This window comes from Chenopodium album, chromosome 4 (assembly GCF_948465745.1).
Source record: "Chenopodium album chromosome 4, dcCheAlbu1.1, whole genome shotgun sequence".
Taxonomy (NCBI): Eukaryota; Viridiplantae; Streptophyta; class Magnoliopsida; order Caryophyllales; family Amaranthaceae; genus Chenopodium; species Chenopodium album.
This window is the reverse complement of record NC_137837.1, coordinates 14,169,026-14,184,563: the sequence shown is the minus strand read 5'-3', so window position 1 is coordinate 14,184,563 and position 15,538 is coordinate 14,169,026. Positions and strand designations below refer to the sequence as shown.

At 31.5% G+C, this 15,538-nt stretch overlaps 1 protein-coding gene and 1 pseudogene across 4 annotated transcripts; both read right to left on the bottom strand.

Annotated features, from left to right (window-relative positions):
* On the bottom strand, nt 1–3,855 carry LOC145626733 (uncharacterized; annotated as a pseudogene). Its single transcript, XR_014111062.1, has 2 exons — nt 1,347–3,855; nt 1–446 (listed from the first exon to the last, which is right to left on the bottom strand). The product of XR_014111062.1 is annotated as an uncharacterized LOC145626733 (transcript).
* A 937-nt stretch (nt 3,856–4,792) lies between these two features.
* On the bottom strand, nt 4,793–11,242 carry LOC145628944 (low-specificity L-threonine aldolase 1-like). Of its 3 annotated transcripts, none has more exons than XM_081681381.1 (11): nt 11,224–11,242; nt 9,983–10,012; nt 8,083–8,536; nt 7,406–7,517; nt 6,814–6,864; nt 6,497–6,568; nt 6,271–6,403; nt 6,106–6,164; nt 5,694–5,794; nt 5,534–5,600; nt 4,793–5,048 (listed from the first exon to the last, which is right to left on the bottom strand). In XM_081681381.1, exons 1-11 carry the CDS (start codon nt 11,225–11,227, stop codon nt 5,007–5,009), a joined length of 1,125 nt encoding a protein of 374 aa, XP_081537507.1. In that variant the 5' UTR covers nt 11,228–11,242; the 3' UTR covers nt 4,793–5,006. The 3 variants fall into 3 exon arrangements, with proteins under 3 accessions (XP_081537507.1, XP_081537505.1, XP_081537508.1); XM_081681379.1 differs by lacking the exon at nt 11,224–11,242 and adding an exon at nt 10,419–10,524; XM_081681382.1 differs by lacking the exon at nt 11,224–11,242 and adding an exon at nt 10,232–10,250.
* Between the last annotated feature and the right edge of the window lie 4,296 nt (nt 11,243–15,538).

Genomic DNA, 15,538 nt, shown 5'->3' with positions numbered 1-15,538 from the left:
TAAGTTTCTTAAAAGCTATATTTTTGTAAATCATCCAATAAACAAACTAATATAATCAAATAGTCAAATTAGACTAATATAATCAGCTAGTCAAACCAGCTGATACGATCAATTCAGCTAGCAGTATTCACCAGGGCCAATATGAGTAATTTATAATTCTAGCTACAAAACTTCTCCAATAGATAGCAACATGCTTTTTGTAATTTTGTAGGCCCTGCTTATCATCAACCAAACTCTTTTTTAGGAGCCAAAAGCCTAAGTAGAGCTTCAATCAACACCAATTTTTCAATGTTCAACGCCATTTTATATTTCAAGTCCAGTCCCTCTTTTCCTCCAAGTTCCAGACCAGCAAAAGCAAGCCACGCCAATCTGCTGGATTTTAGAGAAGTTTCCTTCCTTTGCTAAAGGATATCATTGTATACATGGGGAAAACATCACTATGGAACCTGTGAAGGGGGGATATTAAGCAAATTAATCAATTATCTCAAAATAGTTCATAAAATTTGATGAGAATACATTTGGGAAATGATCAGAAAGAAAAAGATCCCAAATTCTTATGAATACACATATTCTTTACCTTCAAATTGAGAATCTTATAACCAATTGAATGTTGATGTAGTGGTGATTGGGACTACACTTGGCAGGGAGGACCCGTGTTCAATCCCCCACACAACAACAATTGAGAGGGGACTGGAACCTAACCACCCAGAACTGATCCCCAAATTCGGATTAGCCCAAAGGGTAAACCGGGTAGAACACCAAAAAAAATTGAGAATCTTATAGGTGTACATTTTACCCTTTTTGTTATTTTTTAACCTTTTAAAGAAATTTAAACCCCTTGAAAGACCACTGCCTTCATACAAAAGAGTCCATTGGTTTATTCTCCATCATTTACATAATATAGTACAAAAGAGTCCATTGGTTCACTCTCTTTCAGTCACTTTAATATCTAACCATATTCGTATACACAGTGAGCATATTCAACCTTATCTACCACCAAATACTTCTATAATGCTTGTAATTGCAAACGTAACACATCATCATCATCATCATCATCATCATCATCATGTCAACTAGCTTCATTTTGAAGCTATCCATTTCTTAAAACCAATAATCACTCACAACACTTAATTTTAACTAACGGCAATCACCAATTCTTAAATACTACGGAAACAAAGAATTGAAAAAAAAAAGAAGAAAATAAATGCAGCATTAAACAAAGAAACGATTGATAGAAATAAACAACAATCCAATCTGATCAAATAAACAAGCAACAATGAAATGCAAAAGTCAAACGATAAATAAAAAAAAAAGGATCAAAATGCAGAAAACATAAGTAAAATTACCTGATTGAACACGGAGTATGTCAATAATTCAGTGAGTACATAAACCTATCTGACATAGGGATAGCAGATGCTTGTCACTGCCATTGGAATGAATCGCCGATCCTTGGCTCAAAGAAGTACTAAAAACAAATATTGCTGCTATAGATCGTATTGCTAGTAACACACAATCACCTTCACGCACCTAAGAGTCCAAGACAAATTCTAGCAGCTAACTATACTCTTCCATTCTGTCAAATATGATTACTCATCATGGCTTAGATAGTAATAAGATATAGCTAAACTTGAGGTCTAGGTCCATTAATATTCAATGGCTAATAAGAAAACAAATGCAACTCGTTGGCAGATACCAAGTAAACACACACAATCAAATTAATACAATAGTAAAAGCAAGCCCAAAAAGAAGTAATATCAAATGTTCCAAATCACAAATGTTAATGCTTTTTCCTACAATCAATCAAAAGTTACACATTGACTTACTGATTTGTCTGATTATATGTTTCAGTCATTGCTCCTTCCACTTTTCCTTGTTATCACTCGCTCAATTTCCCAAAAACTTTTTCAGTAATTCCTTGTCTTCATCACCAATATTTGGATCATTAAGTAAGCTCACAAAAGACGATATAGTGTGGTTATCGGCAGCAAACTCTTTGTTTCTCATTAAGCTGATAAGCTCTAAAGCTCTCCTAACATCCTTTCCTCTATAAATCCTCTAATAATTGTATTGAAAGTGCATTCATCTGGAAAGAATCCATTGTCCTCCATATTCTTCAATAATTCATCGGCTTTTGCTAGCAACCCTTCTTTACAAAACCCTTTTATCATTATGTTGTAAGCACGCACATTATGCAGCTGTTTAGTTGTGAGAAAGGAAAAGATGTCCACCGCTTCTCTAAGGCGATTAGCTTCACACAAACTATCCATTAGGATATTGTATGTAACAATATTAGGGACGACTCCAGTACTCTCCATTTCCTTCATTGTTGCAATTGCCTCGTCAATTTGTGCATTCTTACACATGCCATCAAGTAATGAATTCCAAGTCACTACATTTGGCTTTAGTCCATGAGCTTCCATTTCGTTTAAAAACTGGTGTGCACGCTTGAGCTGACTATCTTTGCACAAGGCATTTATAAGAATGTTGTACGTGATAACATCAGGGGTTAATCTGTTAAAATGCATCTCTTGGAGCAGACAAAGAGCTCTGTCAATCTTTTTAGACTTGCAATAGCCATTGAATAAGCTGTTGTAAGTAACTACATCAGGTTTACAACCATTTTCAACCATCAAATCCATAAGGTTTTCCGCGTCATCCATCTCACCACGTAAACAATATCCATCTAACAAAGCATTGTAAGTGATGACATCGGGAACAAATCCTCTCTCGGTCATGTGAACAAAAATGTCCCGTGCTTGACCAACCTTGCCATCTTTACAATACATATCAATCAACATGTTGTAGGTCTCAGTAATAGGAGTTATGTTGTTCCTCAACATCTCAGTCAACATTTCTTGAGCCTCTTTCTGTTGCCCCAAAGTGCACATACCTCGAATTAAGGTATTATAGGTGACAACATTAGGGGAAATTCCCTTGACTTTCATCTCCTTGAAAAGGCTTAAAGCCTGAGGTAATAACTGGTCTTTACATAGACTATCAATGATGGTGTTGTATATGACAACATCAGGCATACAATGGCCATAAGACTCCGTATTTCTGAGGAGTTTGAGAGCACCGGCATTATCACCGGACCTACAAAGACCTTTGAACATAGAACCATAAGTGACTAATGTGGGTTGGAGGCCAAGCTTGAGAATTTTATCCAACAAATCAACGGCTTTGTTGAATTGATTAGAGTGAATGAAGCCATTAATGAGAGTAGTAAAGGTGACAATATCAGGCTGATAACCAAGCTTAATAATGTTGGCGAGAACAGAAAACCCGAAATCAACAAAGTTCAAACGACAGTAGCAATTAGCAAGGATGGTAAGGGAGTAAATATTTGGACGAAGACCCAAGAAATGGAGCTGCCTAAAAAGAGAAATGACAGTGGAGAAAGGGGGGGTGGGGTTTAATCTTGGACATGGCACTCAATAACTTACAGAAATCAATGATACAAGGAAGAGGGCGCATCGATATCATATGGTGGAAATGGGAAAGGGGTATTTCAACATTAGTAAACCCTAATTTGGATTGTTGTCTAACAAATTTCAGAAACAATTTGGGGTCATCATAATCAGAATCAAAGTCCTCAGTAGCGTAATTGGTGTAATATCGAAAAGAAAGGTGAAAAGAGGGCGAATTGAGCAGGGGAAAAGTGAAATCGAAAAAGGGAAAAGGAATAGAGAAATGGAGAAGCTTACTTGAGGATCTGCCATGAAAATGAAGAGGACGAAGCTTGATTAAAGTGCTGCCATGAAAACAAGGACGAAGAAAAGCTTCTCCAACATTAACAGATATAGACCTGATCATGTTCATCTAATTCTAGAAACAATAATGAAGAAGAAAAGCTTCCTTAGTCCTTAAGAAGGTCAAGTGTGGAGTGGAGTGTTGGAATTGTTCCCAATTTCATCACTTATTCTAATCTCAACGTACCAAACACCCTCCGTTTCTCGATGCGCAGAGATTTACGAAGTAGGAGATTTTGGAAAAAGTAATAATATAGGAAGGTAGTGGGGTTGATTGAAGAATAAAAAACTGTAAAAAGCAAAAGTAGTGGAGAATTAGATGAGAGTATATGAAATAAAATAAAATATAATTTATGTTAAATGATTTATTTATAATAAAAGCTTTTAAATAAGGAAATGAAAAAAGTATTTAAAAACGACTACAAAAGGAAAGTAGAGCAAGTATTAAAAAACGAAGGGAGTAAATGATATGTACATTTGTACGATAATTAGGGTATTTGGTGCATTTTTATTACAAACCTCAAATGTACACTGCATTTAAAAAATTTCAGGGATACACGGTGCATTTTTCAAGACCTCTGGGATACACGGAACAATTGCCAGTTATAAAGTTCTCATTTCTCGACTAATTATGTTTCCACTAGCACTCTTACCCTAACATACTTTGAGGTTGGAGTTTGATTCTTAATAGTAGTTAATACCTATTACAAACCTTATTCCAAAATAATGCAAATCAAACACCCCCTATCCCTCATACCAAATGCCTCATAAAGTTTACATTTATTTATATCTTTTTTGGTGCAGAGAAAACCAAAACACTGGTAAGGACAAAATTCAATCCCAAGTCCTGTTGCTACCATTCAAGCTTCAAACCAACTAAGTTAATTGACATTTACCAATTATTATCAATATCCCAACTAGTAGATGTAAATGGGTGATTTCATCTCTTGTTAATATATCGCCAATATGTTAAATAATCCTGTATGTTTTCAACGGCATCATCATGCAGAAGTATCCTAGAAATCATAAAAATGTTGGACTCGTACAAGGAATAGCTCATTGAAGCATATAGATGAAAATTAAAGAGTACTTGATTTACAACTTACAAAATGTAAGATAAGATAATAATTATAATTCACAATTCACAGAATTTTATTAAACATGACAAGCTTCTTGAATGATCATAAAGAGTCAAGATTTAACAGCCTACAGATCAATCCCCGAATCAGTAAGTACTGAAATGCAGTTCGACGTCTCTTACTCCTCAATGTGTTCAATTGATTCTCCAGTTACTGCTTTCTGTCATGTTCAATTGATGAAGATTCTTAAATCAAACATTGATAGAACATGTTTCTTTGAAAAAAAACAAGAAATAACAGAAAACATTGACAAATATTAATCCAAAGTATTACCTGAGTTCTATTAAAAAAAAAGTATTACCTGAGTTGAAAAAATATTCTGAATTTTAACATTTGTTTAATAAAATTATGAAATACAATTTGTTTGGAGAAAATAGTTACCCTTAAATGCCTTAACCTATGTTAATTTCACAATATAAATGTTAATGGTTCCACAAAATGCTATGTTCGCAATTTTTAACTAGTAGCTTAATAATTACGTTGTACAAATACCGCTATTTCTTTGCCCATATAATGTACCTTATGAGCACATGAGCAAAAAAAGTACTTGGATTTCAGCTAATTGTCTAACAAATTTACTAAGAGTAAAATAAAAAGAAAATGAGGTAGAAACTGTCAAAGAATGGACTAGAAGTCTAATATTACCTGAATGCATGACAAAGCAAATTGCACATCACTTGTTGTGATTTGATGGTGAATAACAACCCTAAATCTGAAAAGATTGTAGACATACGTCAGTACCAGAAACGAAGAGAAATGCATGTCAGCAAACCTTGATGATGTCAAGAAGATAGGAGATAATCACCTGAATTTGTTTTCTAGCATGACCAATACACCATGCTCCTCCAAGCGCTTGCAAAGTTTTGGTGCAGTTGTGTTCAAATTCTCAGACACATTGACAAACACCTGATGATAAGGGAAAGCAGGAACAGTAAGATCGATGTTTTTATCTTTTGAGTGCAATGACTAATTCTTTGAGAAATGAATAGCATTAGTTTAATCAAATTATCTTCATGGCTTTGTGATAATCATGACACTCTAGTCTCTATATGACTTGGGTCATATATAAATGCAGCAGTCAGAGATTTTGGGTTTTAAGTATAATTATTGTTCATTGCAATGAGTTCAATCCAGTATAATGTGGATCAACAAAACCCAATGCTATAAGTTATGCTGCAGACTAGGGGAAAGGGGTAGATGAAAAGATTGTTACTCACAATATTCGTCTCAACTGAACTAATATCAACTTTTAGCCCTGTAATCTTGTTCAATCCATCTGTCAGACAATCACAAACTATATCAAACAAGGGAAAATTTGCGGGCACTCTGAAGCATGAATGTAGGCCAGATAAGGAAACAGTGCCAGAGGTAAGATTAATAACCTGCTAATAGCTTAGTGTTCTTATGGTCATCCTCAAGCTTTCGTACATTGTCCTGCAATGCAACCAAGGCAGCAGCACACAATATACCAACCTGTCTCATCCCACCACCTAAAGCTTTCCTCATAATCTTTGCCTAATCATTTAAATGCAGAGAAGGCCAAATCTAATTAGAGTTGATATATAAAGGCAAAAAAAATATGCATGCGGTTAGAAGCTTAAGCAGTACCTTTGATATAAAGCCTTTTGATCCTACAATCACAGTTCCTACAGGCGCTCCAAGACCTTTTGACAGGCATACCTGAAGTTGTGCAGTGTATCATGAAAAAAAATGTAAGGATAACATGTTTAAAATGTTTTTAAAAAATAATAATAGGTCTCAGTTTGTCAGAATGCTGGTTCAAGTTGTCCAGCAAATTACAAAATGCCAAAGTTGGTATTCCCCTTGAAAATTTTGCTTTTGGAGTGATGCTTAAAATTCACTCTGTATTTATTTTAAAAAAATTCTGTGACTAAGAATGCATCTTTGGGAAAGGTCATAATTACCGAAACTGAGTCAGCTGCTTGCACCAGTCTATCAACAGGAACCCCAAGTGCCTGCCAACCAATGTATATAGAATTGTTTAGTCCGGCAACATATGCAACTAAAAATCAAATTACTGTGATACTAGAATGGACGTCAACCAGCAACTTGGATGGATTTCATGGATAACTCTTGATATTAAAGGTCAAAGGAAGAATGAAACACTAACAATTTTGCTGTTGGTAAGACAGTAATAGTTAATAAATTTTGGTAAGCATTCAATCCCAAATTCTACTCATTACTGAGCTGTTATCATTCGATATTTTATAGCAAAACAACCTTAATAGTACACACAGTTAGCCATATGTCAGTACTCCTACAGAAAGCAGATGACACACTCCATTTTCGCCATCAGAGAACAGTACTAGGTACAATTATTATTGAGTATGCATTATACTTTCTATTATTTGATCTTTTTCATTTTGTTGTAGCTTACTACTCCATTATGAATGCTTAATTTCTTGGAATGAAATCACAGTTTAACTTGGTCGAAAGGACATAAAGTACAGCCATGATTCCATGATTCAAGATTATGTTCTAGAAGTTTCCACTTACTGTTGCAGCATTGAAGATTCGGGCCCCATCTATATGAAGCTTCAAACCATGCTTCTTTGCCAACTCTCCAATCTTGTCTGTGTACTCTACGGACAGGCATCGACCACCAGAGCTGTGATGCAACATCAATAATGGTTATTGGTTGTTACAAAAGTTATGTGAAGAGGTAGTAGACTACTGAACACTATTTATCAATTTACCAAGCACCCAACTGCATTATAAAAAACACTACTTCTCTAGTTAACGGACATAATTTACTAGATTGACCATCTAGTAAAAGTTGCCTTAGAAGATTGGTCATTTCCTGGAAACATAGAAAAGAGTACAGGCTACTATTGCAGCTAGCAAGAAAAATGCTGGTCATTCCTTCCTTTTCTCTTCTTCTGTCCCTTCCCCTTCCCCTTCCCCTTCGCTCCACCTTTGTTATTCAAACATATTGTAAGAAATTTCAGATGAAGTGAAACTGAAAGATACAAGTTTATACATACTATAATTCTGTAGTGTAACAACAACGCGATATCCAGCCTATTCCTGTTCTAACAAAGTAAAGCAAGCACTTTGCCCTGGATCAGATTTCAGAATTCCTTTAATTACAACAAAAAATCTATAACAAAACTAGAACACCCAATCTCTGCAAATAAGAATGCATAGCAATGGTATAAAAAAAAAATACTTACTTTGCATGCGAGTTTTCAATACAAATAAGTCTAGTGATGGGAAACACAAGCTCTCCTTTAGGATCTCTGATGGCAGCCTCAACCAAATCCAAATCCATTGTCCCATCCTTGTTATTCTTAACCGTTCTTGGATGGACCCCACCGAGAGTTGAAATACCACCATTCTCATAAATGTGGATATGAGAAATATCTCCAAGAACGACTTCACTTCCCCTAACATCACAATGCACAAGTACACTAATGAGATTACCCATAGTCCCAGAAGGAACAAACAGCGCTGCCTCTTTGCCCATGATTCTTGCCATCTCTGTTTCGAGGCGGAGAGCAGTTGGATCATTACCCAATACATCATCATCAACCTCAGCATTTGCCATTGCTACACGCATTGCTTCAGTGGGCTTGGTAACTGTATCTGATCTCATGTCCACCACCCTTTTTACCATCTCGGCATTATCTAAAGAAAACAGATAAAGAATATTTAGTGAACTACTATTATATTTTTCATAGAGATTTTGTTTGTTTTAACATACAAAAGTTACTTTCACTTGTATCTAACTACAAGAAAATTATTTGAAGTGGAATATAATAATCCCAAATTTAAGCATCTTAGGCAAAAAAGCACTCTAAGAATATCTGATGATCGAGATTCCTCTGAAAACCACTTTATTCTTAACACAATTTCTATAATCTGTCAATATTGATTTTACAACATAGCTTGAGAAACTATGAAGAGTTGCAATGTTTGTGACTTGTTCATTTTTCTTCAGTTTAATCTGCTTCACATATTTCTTAGCGGCGTTCTACGTTACGTATATACAAATCTAAATACTACCCAAAAGAAAGGCAAGAAAAAGAAACAAAAGGATAGTTTTATTGATAAAGATAAGCTATGAATGCTAGCTAGTGTCAAACACCAGAGTTTGTGCAGAGGTTAACTAACTTAACCGATGCATGGTACAATTTTTATGGCCCTTAGGTAACTGGTTATAACTACAAATGGATTTGTACGTAAACGTGGAAAAAAAATCCATGCTTATTCCTTTGATCATTCAAGACGACCCCAAAATTGTCTATTTTTCTTCAAATATTTCCATTCCCACCTAATACCACCTCTCTCAAGTGGTAATGGATGGTAATGGAAAAACATGAAGAAAAAACACAAGTTTGGAGGATGAGATTATGTTCCCATGAAGGTTGTTTCCCATATTAAATTACAATGAAAATCCATTCCCATTACCACAATTTTTTACTAGCTATCAAACGGGCCGTTAGGAGTTTAGCGGATATATACAACACAAGAAATTTAGTGAAATCTCGTCTACATCATTGTCCTTTGAATTAGTATTACACAATATAAAATCTAACTTTCCTTCACAGAATCATCAATTTCAGAGGATTGACAATGTTCTCAAACCTTAATATAGAGTAATAGATAAAAATAGCAATTCTGTTTTTCACTACAAATTTCACTATCAATCAAACCAATGAAAAAAAATCAGAAATCTACCCTGAGAATTAAATAAAGGAATTAACCCCATAATTAGCAAATTAACCCAACTTAATGCTCTTTGGTATACATAAATTATAAATATACATGAGAAGTAGTCAAGAAGAGAAGTTCATGGGAAGCAGAAAACAGTGTAGCTAATTTGGTTGATAAAAACAAGAAAAATGTCCCACAAAATAGAGAATTCTATATAGAACTTCTCGTTACTTCCCATGATCAACCAAACAACGTTATTCACTTCCTAAGAAATAAAACTACAATGGAAAATCAACTTCTTAACAACTTTCTATGTCCAATTAGAAAAATACTATAATTTAAAACCACCTAAATAATCACGCATGCAAAATTTATGAAGAAAAAAATTGATCAAAGAAGGTAAGATCAGAAAATTACCGTTTTGTGATGCAACTTCACCCATTTCACCTGAAATTTCACGCAAAAATATAAAATTTCAAAATTTTCAAAACAAATTTGTGGGTTTTATTTCAAGATTAAATTCTTGAAAAACCCTTAAATTTGATTTCTTGATCTCTTATATATTTATTTTTCTAGCACTTTCTTGAGAAATATGAACAAACACAAAAAACCAAGAATTTATGCAAGTGAAATTATGAAGTAAGGAAGAGATAACAAAGGCGTTACCAGAATAAGAAGACACGTAAATTTAATGAAAAAGAAATGTGGACAAATTGGATGCCACATCAAAAACTGAAGTTTTGTGTGACAGTGAAAAAGTAGAAAACAAACAAATCAAAACAAACAAACAAATAAATTTGGTGAGCCCAAAATAAAAGGATCAAACTACTTTGGACAAATTCAAATTCCCCACCTTTCAATTCAATTTCATTCAATTTTGGACTAAAAATTCTAAAAGTGGTAAGGATTCCACGTATGATTATGGTATCAATTGATTTCTGCATGCACCAAACATGTGTTTTTATCTTAATTAACTACCTTAAAATTATGCTTTGTCACACTCTATTGCATGAGATTTTTTTTTTTTTTTTTTTGGGGGTATCCTGTGATCGGAATGGGATACCCACTCCTAAAAGTGTCTCATTAGTCGTTGTCGTATATTCTATCCATTTCATTTTGCTCGTTATCATCTAATTTAGAATATATTTTAGTTTAGAGTGAAAAATTAAACATTGACAATGAGTATTCATTGATACTATATATAAGGGGGAAAAAATGAAGCATTTAGGAAATTGTTAGATTCTTTTTTTCAAAAATTGATTGATTAGAGATTTTATCTAACAATGCTTCTCAAATGCAATTTTTGGGGCTCATAGCCCACTATTCAAGTTGAGTCTTTATGTCATGTCTCATCCCATTACTAGTCGTGCCTCAAGCTATATTACGTGGACTTGGGTACTAGTGTTAACATAAAGGCTTACACAAATGAACATAAATTCTAAAACAATATTGTTTAAAGTTAAAAGGAATGAACATGAACTCCAAAGCAACAAATAATACTCGTATGTAGTTTAAATTATCGATCATACCAATTGATTTAGTTGTTAAATGAATAAATTTATCCATATTCACTCAAAAACATAGTAGTACATACAAATGCACAATTATATTCTCAAACAATGGAATAAAGGTGAAGGAGGTAAAATAAAAATACGTACCCATTTGAATCAACAAGGAAGAGTACTCTTTAATTTCTAGTCTGCTGAACTTCTCCAATTAATTAAATTTGAATCAATAAAATAAATTGAACACAAATTTAAATTAGTAAGTAAATTGAACAAATTCAAATTGGTAAACAACACTCTTTTCACAAGTAAAAATAAATTCTTAAACATAGAAAATGGACGAATGTATTTATTTCATAAACGTAGTTTCATGGTCTTTAAGAATAATAAAGTAAGAAATATAAGTATAAAATGGCACATGTTATTTGGGTAAGAATGCCAATTAGGAGAAGATTCATAGTGCGAGTCATTGATGATCAGGAAAATAAAGTTGGGAAAAAGCAAAGTTGTTATCTACCACGTAACTTGACAATTATTTTGAGGGCTGCATATAAATAAAGTTGCGAGTCATTGATTACCATGCAAAATAAAGTTGCGATTGACCATGCTATATGAGGGCTGCGTATAAGCATTTTAAGTTGGGAATTTATCGACAATTCACGAGTAAATCGGTGTAATAAATATTTATTAATTGTCAATTCTTTACATTTTTAGCTTTTTTTATGCAATCCTTAGGGCTGCATATATCTTTTTCCATCAAATAATGATATTTAAAATTATTGAATTAATTTTCATTTCAAATGACAGCATGCAAGAAAATTTAGAGATATGATCTGAATCAAATAGAAAATATAAGTATGATTGATCAGTAGTTATTATGTGCAACATGATGCACCTATAACGTCTATACTTCTGAACATTAAGTAAAAAATTAAACACTTTACAAAAAGTGAATATTTAGTTTAAAAAATATATGAAAATGTAACAAAAAAATAAACATAAACATTTAATTTTATGTCATATTTTATAAAGAAATGTTCATTTTATATGCTGTAAATGTCCAGTTTATATTATTACAAAACTATTGAATTATTATAAGTCAGACAAACTTCTTTAAAAAAAATTGATGTTTATTATATAGTGTTATATTTAATATGGGTAAGTCCCATAGATTAACCGGGGCTTCCTCATTTGATATATTACTACATGTTCAAAATTTGCGATTGTTCAGTTTTTTTTACTAAATGTTAAAAATTTACAATTGTTCATATTTTTTACTAAATGTTCAAAAGTATAGGAGTGGTGTTGCGATGGTTGACAATTCAACATCACTTTTTATATAAAATCCGGATGGGTGTACATAAGGTACATTCAAGGGTACATTTTTACCCAAAAAAAATGAGTAAAAAAAACTACTTGGGTGCACCTTACACCCGATATGTATATAAATTTTCTTAACAATTTCGTACTCCCACACTGGGTTTTTTTAAATGCATCACTTTGACCGACATATCTGTCAAGAGTAACTTTGACCATTAATATCTTTAATTGTCTATTAGTAAAAAAATTATAACAAAATTATATTATGAAAGTAAATATTGCGACGAATCTCATGATAACAAAAAAATAAAGTCAAACATAACATGTTAAAGAGTGCAAAAGTCAAACTAAAGCATTTAAAAAAAAAAAAAAAAAAAAAAAAAAAAAAAAAAAATTGATGTCATCTATGCATATAAATATAACTATAAATAACATGCATCAATTAAAAAGGAAATACAAAATAAGCAGTTTGAAAAAAAAATAATAAGAGGAATAAATTCAACATTTCACAAACAATAAAGTGTTAAAAATTATCTTTCTATACTCTTTATCAATTAGTAACATTATTTTTAACAGTTATGCATAATATACCTAATCGATGATAATACATAATCGATGATAATATATTTCAGTTTGTCAAAAAAATAATAATATATTTCAGTTTGTCAAAAAAGATGATAATATATTTCATTAAAAAAAAAAAATTAAAAAAAAAAAAAAAAAAAAAAACAATTTAATCAAAGTGTTAACCCGGTGTAACGCCCGGGCCACACACTAGTTTTAATTAAAACATGAAGTTGGAATGACACTAGTCCTTTTCCTGTATGTTTTTCTTGTTTTCAAATATGGAGTAGTTTTTTTTTTTTTTTTTTTTCAATAATTTAGGGTCTGTTCATATTTACTTATTTTCAGTTCAGTTCAGTTCAGCTCCAATCAGTTCAGTTCAGTTCAGTTCAGTTCAGTTCCAATCAGTTCAGTTTAATTCAATTCAGTTCAGCTCTTAATTTCCCTCTCTCATAAAATATTTATTTCAGCTTAGTTCAGTTCAGTTCAGTTAAGTTCCAATCAGTTCAGTTCAGTTCAGTTCAGCTCCAATCAGTTCAGTTCAGTTCAGTTCAGCTCAGTTCAGTAAATATGAACAGGTCCTTAATTAAATATCTCTTCCATTCCAATTCCCGTATATATTAATCATACCTTTTTGAAGTATAGTTATTTATTTATTTATTTTTTATTTCAATCCCCTTTAACAAAAATAAACTAAAATAAATCTTTTGATTACAATTTAGTTTAAACTTTCATTTTTTGAATTTGTTCTAAACTTATTTTTATTTGATGATTTTATGTATGTTTAATTATTTCTTAAACAAATTCTCCTTCATTTTTTCTTTTGAATTTTTTGTATAGATTTGTATAATTGTGTTTTGAAACAAAAGGTTTGTACAATTTTCTTTTCTTTTCTAGTGTCTAAAGATCTTTTGATTTATTTTCGACGTACAATATTTTCAATTTCAATACTTATATTTCAAGTACATTAATATCGTGGTTTTTATTTAAAATTTAATATATTTTTTTTCAATTTGTTTACAAAATACTTATTTTTTGTTTGATGATTTTTTTGTTTAGTTATTTTTCTGAGCAAATTGTTGTTTAGAATTTTGTATGGATCTTTTTTTTTAAATCTGTACAATTTCTAATTTATTTTAACATTTTCAAAGTTAGATTTATAGTTTTGGAAATTTTGACTTTTACCTCCAAAAAAAATTCAAAAAATTGTTTTTTACCACCAAAAATTCTAAAACTTTTATTTTACCACCAAATAAAAAATTAAAAATAGCTTTTTACCACATGTAGTCAAAAACCTAACGGAATTTTTAAAATTCTTCGATTTTCGTGTCAAACACATGCTTTAGAGGTTTTGTGGGGCATTTTGGCCCTATAAAAAAATGATCGAAAATGTCTCATTTTGCATATTTAAAAATACCTTGATTTGCGTGAACACGTAAAACGAGATATTTTCGATCATTTTTTGTCAATTCTGACCTCAAATTGGAACCAGAGGACCGAAGTGCCCCCCTAAACATATGAAAAGCATGTGTTGCGCACAAAATTGGAAGAATTTTTTTTAAAGCGTTAGATTTAACGGTTTTCTTGACGTTAGGTGGTAAAAAAACAATTTTTAGAACTTTTTTTGTGGTAAAATAAAAGTTTTAGAAGTTTTGGTGGTAAAAGATAATTTTTTGATATTTTTTGGTGGTAAAAGTCAAAATTTCCTATAGTTTTTAAATTTTTTATTTTCGTTTTATGTTTCCGTTTTTATTAAAGATTGCTTTATAATTTCAATTTGATTTTGATTTTTTTCACAAAGTTGTTTGCTGATTTTTGTTTTTTAACTTATCTTTTTATATGATTTAAATGAATTGTGCATTTGAAACTCATCTAGCTTTTTTCAACGATCTATTTATAGTTTTTTACTAGATTAAAGCCTGTGTGATGCATGTTTTTTCATACACAAATTTTAAGAAAAGATATTTTCTTAGTAAGATAGACTCTTTAATTTATTTATTTTTTTTATTATTTGGTTTATTTTACTATATTTAAATAAATTGTAAATATGATATTTCAACTGTTACATATTGGGATAATCTTTATTGTGAAAAGATAATTATTATGTTTTTAAATAATTGAAATCCTAAGTCGTTATTCATTCGTTGTTTAATACACTTAAAATTAAACTCTCTAATATATATATCATTTTGTATATTTCCGGTGATCTCTTAATCTGTAACAAATATATATATAAGGGAGTTTTTTTTTTTTCCGATTTAAGAGCGCCACGTAGAATTAAAATATTTAAAAACTTATTAAAGCGCCACTTAAGATTGATATTTTTAAAACGCTACAATAGGATTTTGCCATGTAACATATTTTTTTAAGCGCTGCGTAGGATTATAATAATAAAAAAATCGCTACACAGGATTAATAATTTTAAAAAGCTACAATAGAATTATGCCATGTATGATTAATGTTAGAGCGTCACAAAGAGAAATGTTATATTTTAGCTAATAAAAGAAAAAGAATTGAAATTTAATTATTTTAGACCAAAAATTTTATATTAATTATAAAAATAATTCAGTGCATTTTTATGTGG